Source organism: Melitaea cinxia, chromosome 14, assembly GCF_905220565.1.
Source record: "Melitaea cinxia chromosome 14, ilMelCinx1.1, whole genome shotgun sequence".
Classification (NCBI taxonomy): domain Eukaryota; kingdom Metazoa; phylum Arthropoda; class Insecta; order Lepidoptera; family Nymphalidae; genus Melitaea; species Melitaea cinxia.
The window spans coordinates 2,915,494-2,934,347 of NC_059407.1; the positions used below are offsets into that span (position 1 = coordinate 2,915,494).

The following is an 18,854-nucleotide window of genomic DNA, read 5'->3' on the forward strand; positions in this document are numbered from 1 at the left end:
GTCCAGAGCAAATTGACAATTCAAGTAATTGGTATGAATTAAAGCAGAAGAGGTACAGACTTTCTCATTATTTAGTTGATCTATGCTTATTTACAAGGTTATTTGATTTCTGGTGGTATACTCGTTAAGCTCATTATACTCGTTAAGCTCATTATACTCGTTAAGCTCATTATACTCGTTAAGCAATTATACTCATCACGTATTTTTTTTTATGTAGTAAATATATTAAGAACCTTCTCTCTACGACTGAGCAACCTTAGTATTTGTTTAAATTGTAATTTCTGAAGTGATGGTTTTGGGGTTAGCTAGGTAGGCTTATTTATTATATTTTTAGGCTTATTTATTATATTTTGTTACATGAGGGTAAGTGTAAAAAAAATGGAAATTAAACTACCTTAATGTTGAATATCTAGTTGGTTTATTATTTAAATCTTTTTTTTTTCCTACCTGCTTAAAATTTGTATTTGGTCCTAGCCCTAAAGTTATATCACTATTTTTTTTTGTCAACGGCACATTGTATTCCGAAATAGCCGGGCAACTTTTTCCGTCAATGTGTCGGGTGGCATAACGTGAACTCATGTGTTTTGCCCATAGTCACCACGGTGGGCAGGCGGATTGGTGACCGCAGGGCTGGCTTTGTCGCACCGAAGACGCTGCTGTCCGTCTTCAGCCTGTGTATTTCAAATCCAGCAGTTGGATGGTTATCCCGCAACCGGTCGGCTTTTTAAGTTCCAAGGTGGTAGTAGAACTGTGTTAACTCTTAGTCGCCTCTTATGACACCCACGGGAAGATAGCGGGGGGGCTATATATTTTATTGCCGTAACAACACAGAGATTTTGTCCAAATGAAAGTCCAGTAATAAAATAAAAAAAAATAAATAAATAAAACAACTACCGCAGGTTAACTGGAAGAGACTTCTTCTAGAGTTATCTCTACCGGCTTTCTACATATAAATTACATAATGTGTATAAAGCCTGACTGAGCACAGTAGTCAGTGGTCGTCGTCCGGGCTACATCTGACGCCCGTTAGCAATAGTTTTCATTCATTACGCCAATGCGCCAACACGCCAACACGCAAATACGCCAACACGCCAATACGCCACACACCAACACGCCAACACGCCAACACGCCAACACGCCAACACGCCAATACGCCAACACGCCAATACGCCAACACGCCAATACGCCAACATGCCAACACGCCAATACGCCAATGTGCCAATACGCCAACACGCCAATGTGCCAATACGCCAACACTCCAACACGCCAATACGCCAATACGCCAACACGCCAACACGCCAACACGCCAATGCGCCAACACGACAATACGCCAACACGCCAACACGCTAATACGCCAACGCGCCAACACGCCAACACGCCAATACGCCAACACGCCAATACGCCAACACGCCAATGTGCCAATACGCCAACACGCCAACACGCCATCACACCAATGTGCCAATACGCCAACACGCCAACACGCCAATGTGCCAATACGCCAACACGCCAATACGCTAACACGCCAACACGCCAATACGCCAACACGCCAACAGGCCAACACGCCAACACGCCAATGTGCCAATACGCCAACACGCCATCACGCCAATGTGCCAATACGCCAACACGCCAATACGCCAATGTGCCAATACGCCAACACGCCAATGTGCCAATACGCCAACACTCCAACACGCCAATACGCCAATACGCCAACACGCCAACACGCCAACACGCCAATGCGCCAACACGACAATACGCCAACACGCTAATACGCCAACGCGCCAACACGCCAATGTGCCAATACGCCAACACGCCAATACGCCAACACGCCAACACGCCAATACGCCAACACGCCAACAGGCCAACACGCCAACACGCCAATGTGCCAATACGCCAACACGCCAACACGCCATCACGCCAATGTGCCAATACGCCAACACGCCAACACGCCAATGTGCCAATACGCCAACACGCCATTACGCCAACACGCTAACACGCCAATACGCCAACACGCCAACAGGCCAACACGCCAACACGCCAACACGCCAACATGCCAATACGCCAATACGCCAACAGGCCAACACGCCAACACGCCAATACGCCAATGTGCCAATACGCCAACACGCCAACACGCCAATGTGCCAATACGCCAACACTCCAACACGCCAATACGCCAATACGCCAACACGCCAACACGCCAATGCGCCAACACGACAATACGCCAACACGCCAAAACGCTAATACGCCAACGCGCCAACACGTCAACACGCCAATACGCCAACACGCCAACACGCCAATGTGCCAATACGCCAACACGCCATCACGCCAATGTGCCAATACGCCAACACGCCAATACGCCAATGTGCCAATACGCTAACACGCCAATGTGCCAATACGCCAACACTCCAACACGCCAATACGCCAATACGCCAACACGCCAACACGCCAATGCGCCAACACGACAATACGCCAACACGCCAAAACGCTAATACGCCAACGCGGCAACACGCCAATGTGCCAATACGCCAACACGCCAATACGCCAACACGCCAACAGGCCAACACGCCAACACGCCAATGTGCCAATACGCCAACACGCCAACAGGCCAACAAGCCAACACGCCAACACGCCAACATGCCAAAACTCCAACACGACAACACGCTAACACTCCAACACGCCAACAAGTCAACACTCCAATACGCCAACACTCCAACACGTCAATACGCCAACACGCCAACACCCCAACACGCCAATACGCCAACACGCCAACAGGCCAACACGCCAACACGCCAATACGCCAACACGCCAACACGCCAATGTGCCAATACGCCAACACGCCAACACGCCATCACGCCAATGTGCCAATACGCCAACACGCCAACACGCCAATGTGCCAATACGCCAACACGCCAACACGCCAACACGCCAACACGCCAATGCGCCAATACGCCAACACGCCAACACGCCAATGTGCCAATACGCCAACACGCCAACACGCCAATACGCCAGCACGTCAACACGCCAACACATCCATCGAAAAAATGTATCTCTTTTCGTAGCATAACAGATGAGATAATATAAAAAAAATATCTCAACTGTTATGATAAAAATAAGACATGATAAATATTTATAATATTTTTTATCTACACTAATGTTGTAACATTCTACTTATGTTTCCAATACTTGACTTATAATTACTACTGTTATAGCGCAGACAACAAAACACTCAATTTAAGCAATTTCACATGATGGTATAATATCCACATCGATATCGTAAAATCTCATTATAACATCGCGCGCATGCGCGCAGCTGCGCTCTCATTGGTTAGATTTTAATGGCGGCAAAATCACTGTGACAATACACGTACGCGTGAATTTAATTTAATAAATTAAAAGTTAAAAATGGATAGCGACGATGATATTTGTACGCCTCCGGATATTCTAGAATTGGCAACAAAATTAACTCACAATCTTTTGCCAGAAAAATCTAGAAAATTATATGAAAAAGAATATAATAACTTATTCCGACTCCGTTTACGAGCTCTACTCGCTCTAACTCGCTAACTCGCTGCGCTCGTTTCATAAACTCACACTCGTGTTTTAATACCCTTCATTATATGACAGTTGCATAAACTACTATTATACAACTAGGTCGCCAAACAAGAGTACGGCTCACCTGATGGTAAGCGATTACCAGAAGCATTGCAAGCGTGTTGCCGACCTTACCCCGAATCTCCCCCAGGAGCTCTGGTCACCTTACTCACCACAGAAACACAACAATCATATATTTATACTAACCTATATAACCGTTTATCCATTGCGTACTCTCAGTTATTTTATGATATTGAAAAATTAAAACGAAAAAGGTCCAATGAAAATAAAAAAAATTACATTTAAGTTGTTACATAGCGAGCAATGAACACTTTGTGACTGTCACAAACAAAAAAAAAAAAAAACACTGTATAATTATTATTTTATTTATTAATTGACTTATCTCATATATAAAATTCTCGTGTCACGGTGTTTGTAGTTAAACTCCTCCGAAACGGCTTGACCGATTCTCATGAAATTTTGTGTGCATATTGGGTAGGTCTGAGAATTGAACAACATCAATTTTTCATACCACTAAGTTAAAAGGGGGAGAGGGATTAAGGGGGTTAATAAAATATATGGCAAAACAACGTTTGCGGGGTCAGCTGGTCTATACATTATATAAAAGCGAAAGGTCACTCATCACGAAATCTCCGAAACTATAACACCTACAAACTTGAAATTTGGCAGGTAGGCTCCTTATAAGACGTAGGCATCCGCTAAGAATGGATTTTACGAAACTCGACCCCTAAGGGGGTAAAACGGGGGTTGGAAGTTTGTATGAAAGTCCTCTGTTTTTGAAGTAAGAGACTTAAAATTTAAAATGTATGCTCTATAGATAGTAGAAAGGTGACCAAATAATGCATCTTTAGAAATCAACTCTCTTTTGGAGTTAAAACGGGGGATGGTAGGTTGACTCACTCATCACGAAATCTCCGAAACTATAACAGCTACAAAATTGAAATTTGGCAAGTAGGTTCCTTATAGGACGTAGACTGAAGAACTGATTTTACGAAACTCGACCCTTAAAGGGATAAAGCGGGGGTTGGAAGTTTGTATCAAAGTCCTATGTTTTGAAGTAAGAGACTTGAAATTTAAAATGTATGCTCTATAGATGGTGAGGAGGGGTCCAAATAATGCATCGTAATCTATATATATATATATATATATATATAATAATTGTGTTTGCTCGCAAACGAAAAAAAACCGACTTCAATTACATCGACGTCAACTACGCGTTATCAAAGATTACTCAAAAAGTATTTATCAGATCTCGATAAAATTTAAATGTTACATGATAAACATCAGCTTTTTATTAAATTAAAAATAATCAAAATCGGTACACGCAGTAATAGTTATGCAGTATAGTTTCCCTCGATTTCTCTAGGATCCCATCATCAGATCCTGGTTTCCTTATCATGGTACCAAACTAGGGATATTCCCTTTCCAACAAAAAAATAATTATCAAAATCGCTATACCCAGTAAAAAGTTATTACGGATTTTCGAGAGTTTCCCTCAATTTCTCTAGGATCCCATCATCAGATCCTGGTTTACTTATCATGGTACCAAACTAGGGATATCCCCTTTCCAATAAAAAAGAATTATCAAAATCGGTACATTCAGTAGACAGTTATGCGGTATAATACAACGTAGGTCGACGAAAAAAGCGTCAAGTAAAAACACATTATTAGATATAACTCAAAAAGTAATTGTTAGATCTCAAATAAATTTAAATGGGACCAATTGACACATAACACCTTTCAATTAAAAGAAAATTTGTCGAAATCGCTCCACCCAGTCAAAAGTTCTGAAGTAACATACATAAAAAAAAAGTACAGTCGAATTGAGAACCTCCTCCTTTTTTGGAAGTCAGTTAAAAAAGCAAGGTCACTGACACTCTCATCACAAGAATTCAAAAATCGCTGGATGGTCCATCCATCCAGGATGGACAAAGATTAAATTTGAAATTAGATTATAGTTAGTAGACGTCCGCTAAGAACGGATTTTGCGATATTTCACCGCTAAGAGGCTTTGATTGGGGTTGATAGTTTGTATGAAACATATACAGCAGCTATAAGTTCGCCTGATAGGTTATTTACAAACACACACACACACAAACACACACACACACACACAAACACACACACACACACACACATACACATGGTAATAAATAGTGATCAACTAAACACACATGGCACATGTTTTCCATCTAAATGTTAATTATAGTTTAAAGTTATTAATGTTAATGTTAGCTAGTTTTGATTTTTTTCGTACCATTGAATTGATAATAATTAGTTTTTAAGGGCATAATTTGTTATTACATATATTTAAGGGGAGGATACTGGCGTCTGCAACACAGTGCAAACTAGTGCAGGAGTCAGGGTAATCTGTATTGTATAATTTATGATTGTGTTCAATAAAGATTATTATTATTATTATTATTATTATTTATACTGTATTCTGAAAATATGTCTAAAAATGTGGTATATAGAGAGGTTTTATAAAAATAACTATTAAATTATACTAAATTGTGCCTTTTAAAAAGTTACTCAGTGTGATATAAGCATTTCAAGTTACTGAAATAAAAAAAATTGCATTAAGCATCTTAATAGCAATACATATCTTCATAACCACGCGGACGTAGTCGCGGGCAACAGTTATTATAAAACAAAGTCCGCAAAAATGTTTGTGATCGATTCCCTCAAAATCTAAAACCAATGGAGAGAGAGCTTCAAGAGGAAGGTTTACGGAACGGCTAAGCCGATTTTGATGAGAGTTTCACTGGAAGTTTGCCGGGAAAACTTTGTGACACACTGATTTCAACGCGGGCGAAGTCGCGGGCACAGCTAGTGTAATTATATGATTTAATATTGAATGTTACAACATATTCAGAATTTACTTCTTTCTCGATAATACACAAAATTTATATTTTTTTTTTATTTTTTCATTTGTTTTAAAATTGAAAGCGCCATTTCTAGTATTTAATAGTTTAATTATAAATATTTCTATAGAATATCTATTATGGAAGGCAATCAATAACCTACTATTATGATTGCATTAAGTTCACATTGTGTGTTTATCGCTAATTAGTAAAAAAAAAAAATATTCAATAAACCGAAAAATAATATTACGACTTACCAAGTGTTACTTCTTCGTGAAATTGACATAATCATCTGTACTTTTTTGGCGCCATTAAAAGTCATTAAACCAAATAGACTATTACAAAAGTACGTACTTTGGACTTATGATGTAAAAAAGGTAAATAATAATCTAAATCTAGTTCTAAAAATCGTGAATCGTCAAATGACATTCAATCTCCACATACCTAACCGCAATTCCTTAGTGGTCGACATAGTATCATAGGAATGAAAATATTTATGTATAAATATAATAAAATTGTGACTGGTCAAGGCCTATACATGAGAGAGAAACGAGAAGAGAGTTATCAATAAGATTTAAATCTTTTACGATAAACACTTGGTTCTACTGGACTTACTGCAATGGTTGGGTAAATCTTGTAGAATCTAAAGTCGTGTCCTATATATGAAAAATATAAGTCGAAAGTATTATATTTGATTCTTTTGTAGGTTTCTCTCTCTGTTTTTCCGAAGTCCTTCGAAAAAATCTTAACGAAAATATATGTTCCTTATTTGGAGGACTTTTCTAGACCTTATGCTGCGACAGATTTAGGCATAGAAGATATGGTTGTTTAAATGGTAAAAGTACTGTCTACTAATGATGGCGATCGCAGGTTTTATCATGCTAAGTATTTGTGTAGACCATATAGATGTTTCTTAGTGTCGGGGCGTTTGTGTTTGTATCGTGTTTCCGGCCCCCGAAACAATGTTTTCACCCCAGTCGTCGTTGAGTCTGAATAGTTTTTTTCTTATTCAGGAATAATTGAATATTTGCCCTTGACCTTTCGGAAATTTAAGATTTGATCTTCTAAAGAGAAAAAATCTAAGAGTAAAATACTAATAAGTAAGTATGCGCATTTCTGACGTTACTGGCATTTACTGTTTGAACATTATAGCATTAATATAATTGATATTGGCCTTCGCCTATATATACGTACAACCTAACGAATAATAAAACTAACTACAACAGCAATACCTGTTCTTAAGGGTATTCAATATATATATATAATATTTTTGTACAGATGGGGAGAGAAACATAAAACGATAAAAATGTATTTGTTTCCGAACTGTGTGTAACTGTTTCTAGTGGCTTACTTCACTGTTCCTTAAAACACAGTAATACTGTTAATAAGTTAAAGCGTATGTTTTATGTTAGCGTACTTTTGGTAGGAAAATTACTAACCAATCCAAAGTGTATCACCATGCCGCCATGTTGCTTTAACATTAATCTAAAAGCTTACTAGTGCTGCCAGCTGTGGCGGTTAAAATTGAAGAACCGTAATAAAAACTCTTTCACATCCATCCGACCAAAAATTGTATTTAGTTTTCTGATCATACATTATATTTTTGTTGCTTAATTTTATTGGTTTTTTAATCTTTGAAAAAATTTTTGGCTGGCCGTGTTTCTTGAGTTTTACGCAGTGGTTCAGTACTGAAGCTCTTATTGATCTTATGATAAGACGAATTTGATTCAGATATAAAGCTTAGTAAATAGTCCACATGATATTTTCAAACATTGTAATTCATCTAATATCGACGCCCCTGGGCATTCAATACGATATCTCTCAGTTCTTCAGCCCGCTGGATCGACCATTTGTACATAAGATTGCCGATAGTGGCTGTATGAGGATTGCGAGAAAGCGGGATGTTTTGCGCGAACTTGAGGAGGCCTATGTCCAGCAGTGCACTGCGATAGGTTGAAGTGATGAATATTAATAAGCTTTTCATTCATTTACATCATTTAAGCTTACTACTCGTAGTTTATTTACAAATGACTTCGGAAATTGTAACATACTTTTATCAAGTTTCGTGCACGTCAAAAACGATAACAGGGTGCATAAAAGATCGTTTTAGATTTAATGGATGTTGTTTCTATTGTATGTTTGGTTCAATGTCAGATCTGTGTACAATTGTACATGCTAGGGGCGAAAAGCACGCGAGGGTCAAGGCCCCGCGCAATTGATTGACGAAAATTAAATAATTAATGTACTGTGTTTTTTTTATAATAGCATAATACTTAATACAGGTACATATTATTTATAAAATAAAGGTAATTAAGTCGTCTCATTTGTGAAATTAAGTAAAATAAAAACAGGTAAAAAATAAAAATATGCTTAATTTGGCGTCTTGATGTGGTTAATAAAAGTTTAAATACTTGAAGTATGTGCGAAACCAGTAGGTTATAGGTAATTAGCACTCAACACGTTTACCGACTTTTGAAAGATTTTAATCTATTCAATTGTATTAAAATTTTATTTAATTTAATAATGAGAAAGTAAATAACAAAGGACACTCAAACTTTCTACAAAATACATAAAATAGAAACATCACAAATAGTTTGTTTGACTGAGAGCAACTAATTAATCATAAATCCAGCTAAGTGGTTGTCATAATTAACAAACTTACATAAAGCCTCATTATTAATTTAATGGTATTAAGTTGGCGAAAGATGATAAATTTGTGCGAATCACGAATGTCCCTTCTGTACAATACTGATGATTAAGGACACCTTTACACAAAGCGTTTTAAACTACATACTATAATGACAAATTAATTTAAATTAATTTTACAAAGCCTAATAAAATATTAATTTTTGTGATATTCAAATGCGTGACAAAAAATATTTATATAATGTGATCGAATTATGTTACTTTCTCCTTCTCGCAAGATTTCGACTCGCACTTGACCGCACTTTTTTATTTTTTGTTTTACATTTTTGTATTCAGAAGAAAGTAATCTTTTATTTGGACTTGCATTAAATTAATATTTAAAATTATGTTTATTAAAGAGACTTTATTCTCATGAATAATTTTACCACTATTCTATATAAATAAAAATAAATATATATACAAAACTTCGATGTTATATTTGAAAAAAAGACTAAATATTGAGCCTACGTATTACAGTACCACGAATGTACCAGGAACGAAAACTTCTACGCGATATATTGCGTGAAATATTTGTTGACAACATTTGAATAAGCTAGATACTTTTAATATTGTAAAAAGTTTGTTTTAAAATTGTATTGAATATAGAAGTCAGAGACATGAGCTGAGAGACATGATTGAGACGTGAAACTTTAAAATTTTATAAAATTTTAATTATTTTGTTCTTACTAATACTATTTTAGACGATATGTCACAAAGGACTTTAGACTAGAGAAGTGCTAACGTAAAATAGTTTTAAAAACCGGGCTAAAATTAGTTTTTTAGTTTTAGGCATTATAACAATTTCTTCTTAAAGCTATAATAATAGTTTGATTATTTATAAACAATTATCGATATTTAAGATTTTGAGAATCACGTTTTTAAACCTAAGAAGTTTCCCTTCATAATGAGCGAGGTTTGAAATATGGAGCGATTCCTCCCAGCCCTCATTAATAGAGCCAGGCTAATATGATGGTACCAGGAACGGTCGGTGCGGCCTTGCTGTGTAGAATGTGTGATAATGGAGATTTCGCAGATTGCTAACATGCCATACATTTGATACATAGGAGCCGATGAGAATATTTTTAAATTATAAAAAAATGATACATTTGTAATCTCACTTTTACTTTAACTAGTGGTCGCCCAGAGGTCGAACTTCGACGACAATTAATTAAATTAAACAAAACCAAAAAATAACGAAAAACACCTTTTAGAACAACCTTTTTAACCGACTTCAAAAAGGAGGAGGTTACTCAATTCAACCGTATATATATTTTTTAATGTATGTTCGGGGATAACTTCGTCATTTATGAACCGATTTTGATAATTCTTTTTTTGTTGGAAAGGAGATATCCCAAGTGTAGTACCATGGTAAGGAAACCAGGATCTGATGATGGGATCCCAGAGAAATCGAGGAAAACTCGAAAATCCACATAACTTTTTACTGGGTGTACCGATTTTGATGATTTTTAATTTAATTGAAAGCCGACGTTTATCATGTGGTCACATTTCAATTTCATCGAGATCTGATTACAATTCTTGGAGTAATCTTTGATAATGCGTATTTATTATATTTGATTACAGACTGACAATCAACAAAAGAGTATAATATGCGCGTATGTGTCAAATAAATGGTAGTGTGTGTAATGTTTTTTATTGTTGATTTAATAAATTTTTATGCATATTAAAAAAAATATTACCATTCTGGTATAAGGGTACGAATTTTCATAATCCTCTGTCCGCGCAATTTTCGTAAAAAGGGTTACAAAGTTTTTGGTTCACGTATTAATAATAATACAGGTGTCCGGTAATTAATGGATAACCCCGCAGGTGTTTATGGAGGGGCACAGGGCCTACCCAGAAAAAAATAAAAAATAAATGTATCTGCAATGGTCTAGGATTTATTAAAAAAAAATTACCACTATCTGCCACCTGTGGGATTATCCATTAATTACCGGACACCCTGTATAATAGATGATACGTTAAAGACAAGAGAGATTGATTAAAATAATTAAATAAAGTTTTTAAAAGGGAAAATAAAAAATATATATATAAAAAAATTGAAGTATAATGTTGCATGAATTTAGCCATTATTTTTTAAACATTATTTAAAAAAATCAAACTTATTGTGAATAATTAAAAATTAATTTTATAATTTCAAACATTCATGCTGCTCATCGCTCACGATTTTTACCACACATAAATATAGTTCTGAAGTTTTTCTAAAATTCCTATTTTTATCCAACTTTTTAAATTATGTTTCTCGAAGTTAAGTTATGAGTAACGCAAATTTGCGTGTATCAAACAGCTGACTTAGTTTTTTGGTATTTTAATAAGCAGTACGATCGGCTTATTCGATTGGTACAAACCTTTCAAGGTAATGTTAAAAATGTATCGTGGATTTTATGCGAGGTGAAAACAAAAAAAAGGTTTATTTTGTTACAGTCATATTTTCATTGGTTTAATAAATGGGGTTACAAATATAAACACAGTAATTTTACGTTTTGCAGTTCACATAACTACATATTTTAAAATGAATTCTGTTATTTAAGTTAAAATTAAAAAAAAAGTTATTATGTAATTTATTATTATAAACAAGTAGGTAATCACGATAAGGCCAATTAAAAAGAAGGGACGTACGGTAGAGAGTTGGTGGATAAAAAGGGTATAAACATTTGCTCTAACTAAACCTAACATTAATAAAGTCTAAAACACAATTGCGAAAATTTTGAAGCGTTTGTCTTTCTTTCCGTCATGTGCGACTTTCTTAAAGAACAATCAGCTTTCAGGGTGACACTTTTAGGGGCAGGCATTCCAGTATTAGGAAATATGTCATGGTCGAACATTTTCATAGCTGGCACACACTGGTAGCTGACACGTGATTTATGTATAATTTTGATATTATTTACATTATATGTATACCTATAAGTATTCATAGCGCAAATTGTTTATTACGACAGGGGTTTGATGCAGCTGCATGCAGATTAGCTTATTTACAATATTTTTAACATAGATGACCTAACTTAACAATTTAAATTATTATTTTCAAGACTCATAAAAAAACTTAAATAAAAACCCTTGACTAAGTACCTAAGCCTGTAAAAAATTTTGCAAAAAATCAGAAGTATTGGAAGTTATTAATATAATAGTTGCATATAATCTATATGTACATGTAATAAAATGGTAGGAAAGACAAAACTGTACATCGAATATTTTTTTGAAAGAATACTTGGGGTGTGATCTAAATTCGATAGCGAAGCCAAAAATATAGTTTTTAGAATTTTTGTCTGTTTGTCTGTATGTATGTCCGGGATAAACTCAAAAAGTGCCGCATGGATTTACTTCAAATTTGGCACGAATATTATTAAGAAGTCGGGTCAACATATAGGCTACACATTATCACGCTATCACCTACGGGGAACGAGCAGTGAACCTTTATTTCTTCAATGCACTCTGTAACAACGTGTAATCTAACGACGCACATTTAAATGTTGTTGTTAGTATGTTAATAACCATGCTATATAAGCTAGCTTCACACTATAAAAATCACGCAATATAAGTAACTAAGCCGATAAACATAATTAAATGAATAAGTAGACAAGACAGTTTTAAAGCATCGCCATCTATGAGATATTTCTGTAGATATGAAATGTAAAGAAGAAATGGGTAAATGAATGTTATTTTAAATGGTATAATCGTAGGTATTTTTGGTGCTGGATAGCGTTCACGCAGACGACGTCGCGGGCAGCAGCTAGTGTATAATATAATTAAGGTATAAGGTGTCCAATATCTCTATATTTGAAGTGTATTATCTTGTTTATGTAACATGTAATTGAGACATGTATTTCTATACCTGGACAGTAATCGAAGCGAATCGAGATCGTGGGAACAATGCTCGATTTAGTTTCACTATCTATAAGAATTATTATAGAATAGCCTTTGTTTGTCGTCTCTATGCCACCGTAGCTCTCTCCTTTCGAATATAATTTTGATCGGATTCGTAATATACTCTTGTTAGCTGTTTAAAGTTTTGTGGATATTGAATTGCTTGGTATTTTTACAGCTTCGTTTACGTAGGGTTTATATTTCCTTCAAATGTAAAGTTATTAAAAAAACATGAAAATTCATGAATTTCGCTGTAGGTATATAAAATGTGCAAATTATGTTTGTTGCAATAGATACCTATAGCACGTAATATAATGGTTATAACGAAAAAAAAAAACTACTAGGTACAATAATAAATTTATTTAGACTTTGTTTCACTATTCATTAGAGGATTAGGGAACCCTCAAGATATTGTTAAAAGGAATTACAGTATAAACGTTACTGGCACCCTAAATAACTTGTATGTAATCTGTTTAAGGACTTCATTTAAAAAGGTATTTTACATGTAGACATAATAAATCTTCCTTATTCGTATTAAAGCAGCTAAAAAAAGTTCAGGAGGACGAGCACCAAGCAAATAATTTCATAAAGATCAATACTGAAAAGTTATATAGTGACACATTATTTAATGGCTGCCAAAAATAATATTTAATGGTGATTGATTAAGTAATTAAAGTATCAATAAGTCAATGAAGTTACCGTAGCGAAACACAACAATTTTTACTTGTCAACTCTGAATATCAAACATGGCGTTGTGATGTCAAGTTCATGTCAAGGACTGAATAAATGCCCTACCTTCGCCATATTTTAAACTACGATAAAATGATATCAAGTTATCAGTGTGTTTCAAAAATGTATTTCGGACATTGGTTTGGCTTGGTTTTTTTTTCTCATTCAGATATTTACCTGTTGATAAAAGCAAAAATGGTACTTTATCAACCAAATTAAAATAGAATACTTTATTTGACATTCAGATTATTATTCCCTATTCCTAAAAATTGCCCATGACCTTCATTTTCTGACTCAAATAAAATGATTGAAATTAAAGTAATTGATGGAGTTAATCTTAAGAATGCTGCTCGTATTCTTTTTTTAGTGATACCCTCGCATCGTTTGATAATAAAACGATAGAAGCTTTACGCGAAAAGTATCCCTTACCGAATCAAGCGTCATTACTTCCGTTTGCAGTCAAAACACTTATTTTTTTTAAAGAGATTACTCCTCGTCTTATTGCCTCCACTAGTGATAAGAGAACTGGTGCATTTTTTGCCAGAGAATCGGCATAGCGATTCAACGGATAGCATTTACCCTTTGAATCGCTATGACGATTCTACAGAGAAATGCTCTCAACATTATTTTGTAAATATGTATTGTAAAATTACGAGTTAATCAGTAATTTCATTTAGTTTAAATTTAAAAATATATTTGTTTTGCTAATTGTTATAGGCTTCTACATGGAGAAATAAGCCTGGCTTGGACACACCAGCAGCGGGATGTTACAGGCTCTATCAATCGATCGATTGTTTTATTTATTTATTCTGATCTATAGCAATAAAAAAAATTGTAAAGCTTTATTATCTGGTTTTCTATACCATCTGTCTACCGTGGGTCAATTGTAAAAAGAATAATGCTAGCAATTATTACTTTCACCGATATTTTGCTCAAGTTATATTTCTGAGAAAAATTCTTAGATACTTTAAAAGATATTTGTAAGTTTTTCGATCGTTTTGATTCTAGATCTTTAGTTATCGTCGTAAAGGTCGTTTCGATTCTTTTCAGTAATATGGGCTAGGTCCCTAATCCTTCTACTTGCGAAGAGCATGCATTTTGCAACAGAATAACATATTTTGATCTTGTGTGTGTGTGTGTGTACCTAGTAAAAAAGTGCATTAACGTTATGAAAGCAGTTAAATTCAAGTTTTTATTTATGAACATGGATTTCTTTATTGATAGGCAAACTATTGTTACTATCTTATAGAACGTCTATTAACAGGTATTCGATGACTTAACAGCCATATTTATTACGATGTCTTGAACCAAAATGACAAACAAAGTTGCGGATGTCAGCTAGTATCGCTATAAAGGTGTTTCTTGTAATTTATTCTGAAGGACATTATTTCGCTGACGAAGCAAATGTAAGTAAAACGAGAGTCATGACTATGATTATTTTTAGCTCATTTCTCAAAGGAATTGTCATATTCAGGTTACAACCTTTTAGGTTGATTTATTGTATTTCATATAAAAGTCAACTTACAAAAGATTACAAAAATGTATGAGGCTGATATTTTGGGCGTTTTTGTGTCGTCTGTACTCGCGACATCTCCGTTAAATGGAAACTTTTTTATTCGTTTTTTGTTGGCAAGGCCTCGAAGCAGGTTTTGATAAACTTAAGAAAAAGCACTCTTAATTGAATATACAAAAAATATGTCTCGTTAACTACGAGGTCGTATGGTGTTAAATCAATCTCTGTGGTTTTATTCGCATCGAATTTCAATACCTACTTTACTGAGTGTTCGATATTCCTGATTACTACTATACCTAAGTCATAAGTTTGTGTCTTGTCAAAAAACTTTTAATCTTCTGTAATAAACAGAAGTTATTCAATTTTAATTTGTTTTTTTTTAAATCACTTCTTTTATTATAAACTAGCTGCCCGGACAGACTTCGTTCTGTCAAAAGTAAATAGTAATAATTAAATAAAGCAATTTTTGTTTTTACTTTTTTTTTTTTTGATAAAAACCTTCCGTGGGCCTTGAGTAACATACAAAAAAGAAATTAGCCGAATTGTTCGAGCCATTCTCGAGTTATGCGCTTAGCAACATTCATTTTTATTTATACAGATAATTTAATAAAATATGGCGCGTTTCTAAATGAATTAAATACTTATTTAAAATATTATTTTCTAACGAAAAGCTGGATAAGTAATTCACGGGCTGAGAACAAATGACTTAAACCTAATATTAGTCTAAACAGTTCGAATTTACTTGAAACCTTGACCCTAAACGACATTTACCAAGGGATTTAAATATTATACGAAGCCATTAATGTTGCTAATCTCTGAATGTCGATTTCGCGTATCACACTTTACAATGCTTATCTATCCCATATTTTATTTAAAGTTTTAGGAATGAATAATATATTGTATGTGAGTATTTTTGTCTTTCTTTTTTTCTTATTATTTTATTATTGCTATTTTTAGTTTCACTTCCGCACCTACGAGTATTCCATGATTTTTTTATGATATTCCTTTAATAATGGTAAGCGTATTACAGCCAGATAAAGTGACAATAGATAATATGGCTGGACGCATTTCTTAATAGATAGAGACCCAGACTGATCTCAGTCACGTACCAATGTAGAATGTATGGGCCATACACACATCAGAGGAGGAACAACACTATCACTGTTGGCAATGTCCAGCAGTGATAGATTTTATTAAAGGAAATGTTATATCCTCCAGCAGTGGATAAAAAAGAGGTGTGACGTGAAACCATTATGATGACGATTAATAAAATAAAAATAATAAATAATAAAATAGGTATTGTTTAGCTGAAGAGCAAGAAAACAAAAAATATTATCATTTATTATCAGATCAATTGCTAAATTATTAGCAAAAAATTATTTTTAGTTTAAATTTAGAGTTAAACGGCCAGTAGTAGCGTATCCTATATTTGTTTTAATGTTTGTTTCTAATAGGTTCAGTTCTGTCATCCAATTAAAAGAATTTTGAAATTATTATATTGGGCTATTTCCTACATTTTTAACAAAACTTTTGTTTTACCAATTACTTTAAAACCAATGCGTGTAAAATATAGAGAAATGACATATGTAATCCAGTGTCGGGGAAAGACATTTAACGATATTATATTAAAAATAATTGTGTATTCAAAATTTAATCATCATTTTAATCACATTTATGCGGAATACAATTTTTAGAACTGATTGTGAATCAATTTTCAAGTACTATCTTAGATAAATAATTGACCATGACTTACGAACCTGTGGACCGACCGGATATATTGGACAGATAGATATGTGGATAACATAAATGAAGATAACACTGAAGATGACAAAGTATGGCAGATTAAACGGTAAAAACAATTAATCATAATGAGGATGAATAATCTGAACTATAAACAGGAATGGTAAAAAAGGGAATTTTTCAACTAGTGTTTTATTGCTTTTATTGTTTTAACATTTATTTGCAATTATTTATATTAAGTCATTAATTATATCATTATCATTTCAAAGATATAACTTTTATGTTCAAAGTACCTATATTTTAAAATATTACTACGTTAAACATTACTTATAGTATAACAAAATCAGTAAAATGTCTTGAAATCCCATAAAATTATGCAAAAGCATAAAGTAGTTGTATATCAGTATTAGTTTTATGTGATGTCATAAATCCGATTCCACAACGAAAATATTATTATTCAGGTATTTATCAACTACCTACTTACCCAGGAATAAAAGAACCATTCGCTTGGGACATGTAACTTTGTCTTTCGCGACCACTAACATCTACCCACATTTTTCAAAAAAACTTTTGTTTTTGTTTTATTTCCGTAAACAAAACATAGCGGACTTCGCGGCGTTTAACCGCTAAGAGACGTTTGTCGAGACTAGAACGTTAAATAAAGCGCCTAAAGGCCGAGCTAAGGGCATGCGTTAAAAGTTTGCGCACGCATGAGAAGCGACAAAAACTCAGAACTAACAAAAATAATAGTATATCTTACATATATTTCAAATTAATATTATTTTACATTATCGTTTTACCAGTAACGTTAAGTACATTGTAATAAATATTTCGATAAAAACATGGTTGAAAAATTGTAGTTAAGTAAAAACTTTTTTCTACTGTAACAAAGTATAGCTTAATTGTAATTTCAGCGTATTTTACATTTAGAACAAGACATTCATCATTTTAAAGCAGTAAAAAACAAGAATACTATTTAAAGATAAAACCTAGTTAAAATAAATAAAGAGAAAAAAATATACCATAAAACAATAATCAAAATCGATAAATCCAATGAAAAGTTATGAGGTTACACACGTTAAAATAAAAAAGTGTGTGTGTGTATTTATGTACGTATGTACGAAGTTATACTTCATTGCCTAATGCATGCTAACTTCTTCTTCGTGTACCAACGAACTTCGCAACGTAACTTTCGCTACGCATCGTAAAAATTTACTCTCATCATTTTCCCCTAATGTGTCAAAATAAAATAATATAACTTCAAAAAATGAGTGTGTTTTAGACCACTCGACTGAAGTAAAATTTATAAAACGTAACTCTCTCTTTTTCTATCTTCATTGACTTATATCTGCCTGTTAACTTCGGTTCGCCTCACCCGATTACACTTTGTAGCGCTCTCGTCTCGCATTCATCGGCTGACTCCCCAAGTCAAGCGTGCGTAAAGAAGTTTTACTTAAAAAAAAAAAAAAAAAAAAAAAACGAGTGTGCTGTTGACTCAGTGACCACACTTCTGAAGTAGAACTTTTTAGCAATAGGCCTGCACAATAGATCTGCACTGTGTATTAGATATACGAAACGTAAATGGCTATGAGAGAAAGAGCGAAAGAATATGTGTGCTCACACCTATCCCTCTCAACTTCCGTTAGCCTCGCCCGATCACATTTTTTATAACGCTCTCGTGACACATTCACCAGCTTACTCCCCTAGTCAAGCAAGCGTGCGTAAAGAAGTTTTAATTCTAAAATTTCTATTTAATGAAAAATGTTTCTCTTATTCAAAGAGTATATTATAAAGGTACTCTTATCGTGGAATTACTATTATGACTCTTATAT

At 34.3% G+C, this 18,854-nt stretch overlaps 1 protein-coding gene across 2 annotated transcripts in view; it reads right to left on the reverse strand.

The window, feature by feature from the left end:
• Window positions 1-17,669, reverse strand: part of LOC123659622 (protein FAM166B-like) — a 39,901-nt gene extending 22,232 nt beyond the window's left edge. The window contains exon 1 of one of the 2 annotated variants that reach the window (XR_006744044.1): window positions 17,507-17,566. Coding sequence is in view for 1 of the 2 variants with exons in the window: in XM_045594824.1 (XP_045450780.1) it covers window positions 17,507-17,577 (71 nt within the window). In the remaining variant the exon portion in view is untranslated. Of the gene's footprint in view, window positions 1-17,506 lie in introns of both variants that reach the window. The other variant, XM_045594824.1, reaches the window with a different exon arrangement.
• Between the last annotated feature and the right edge of the window lie 1,185 nt (window positions 17,670-18,854).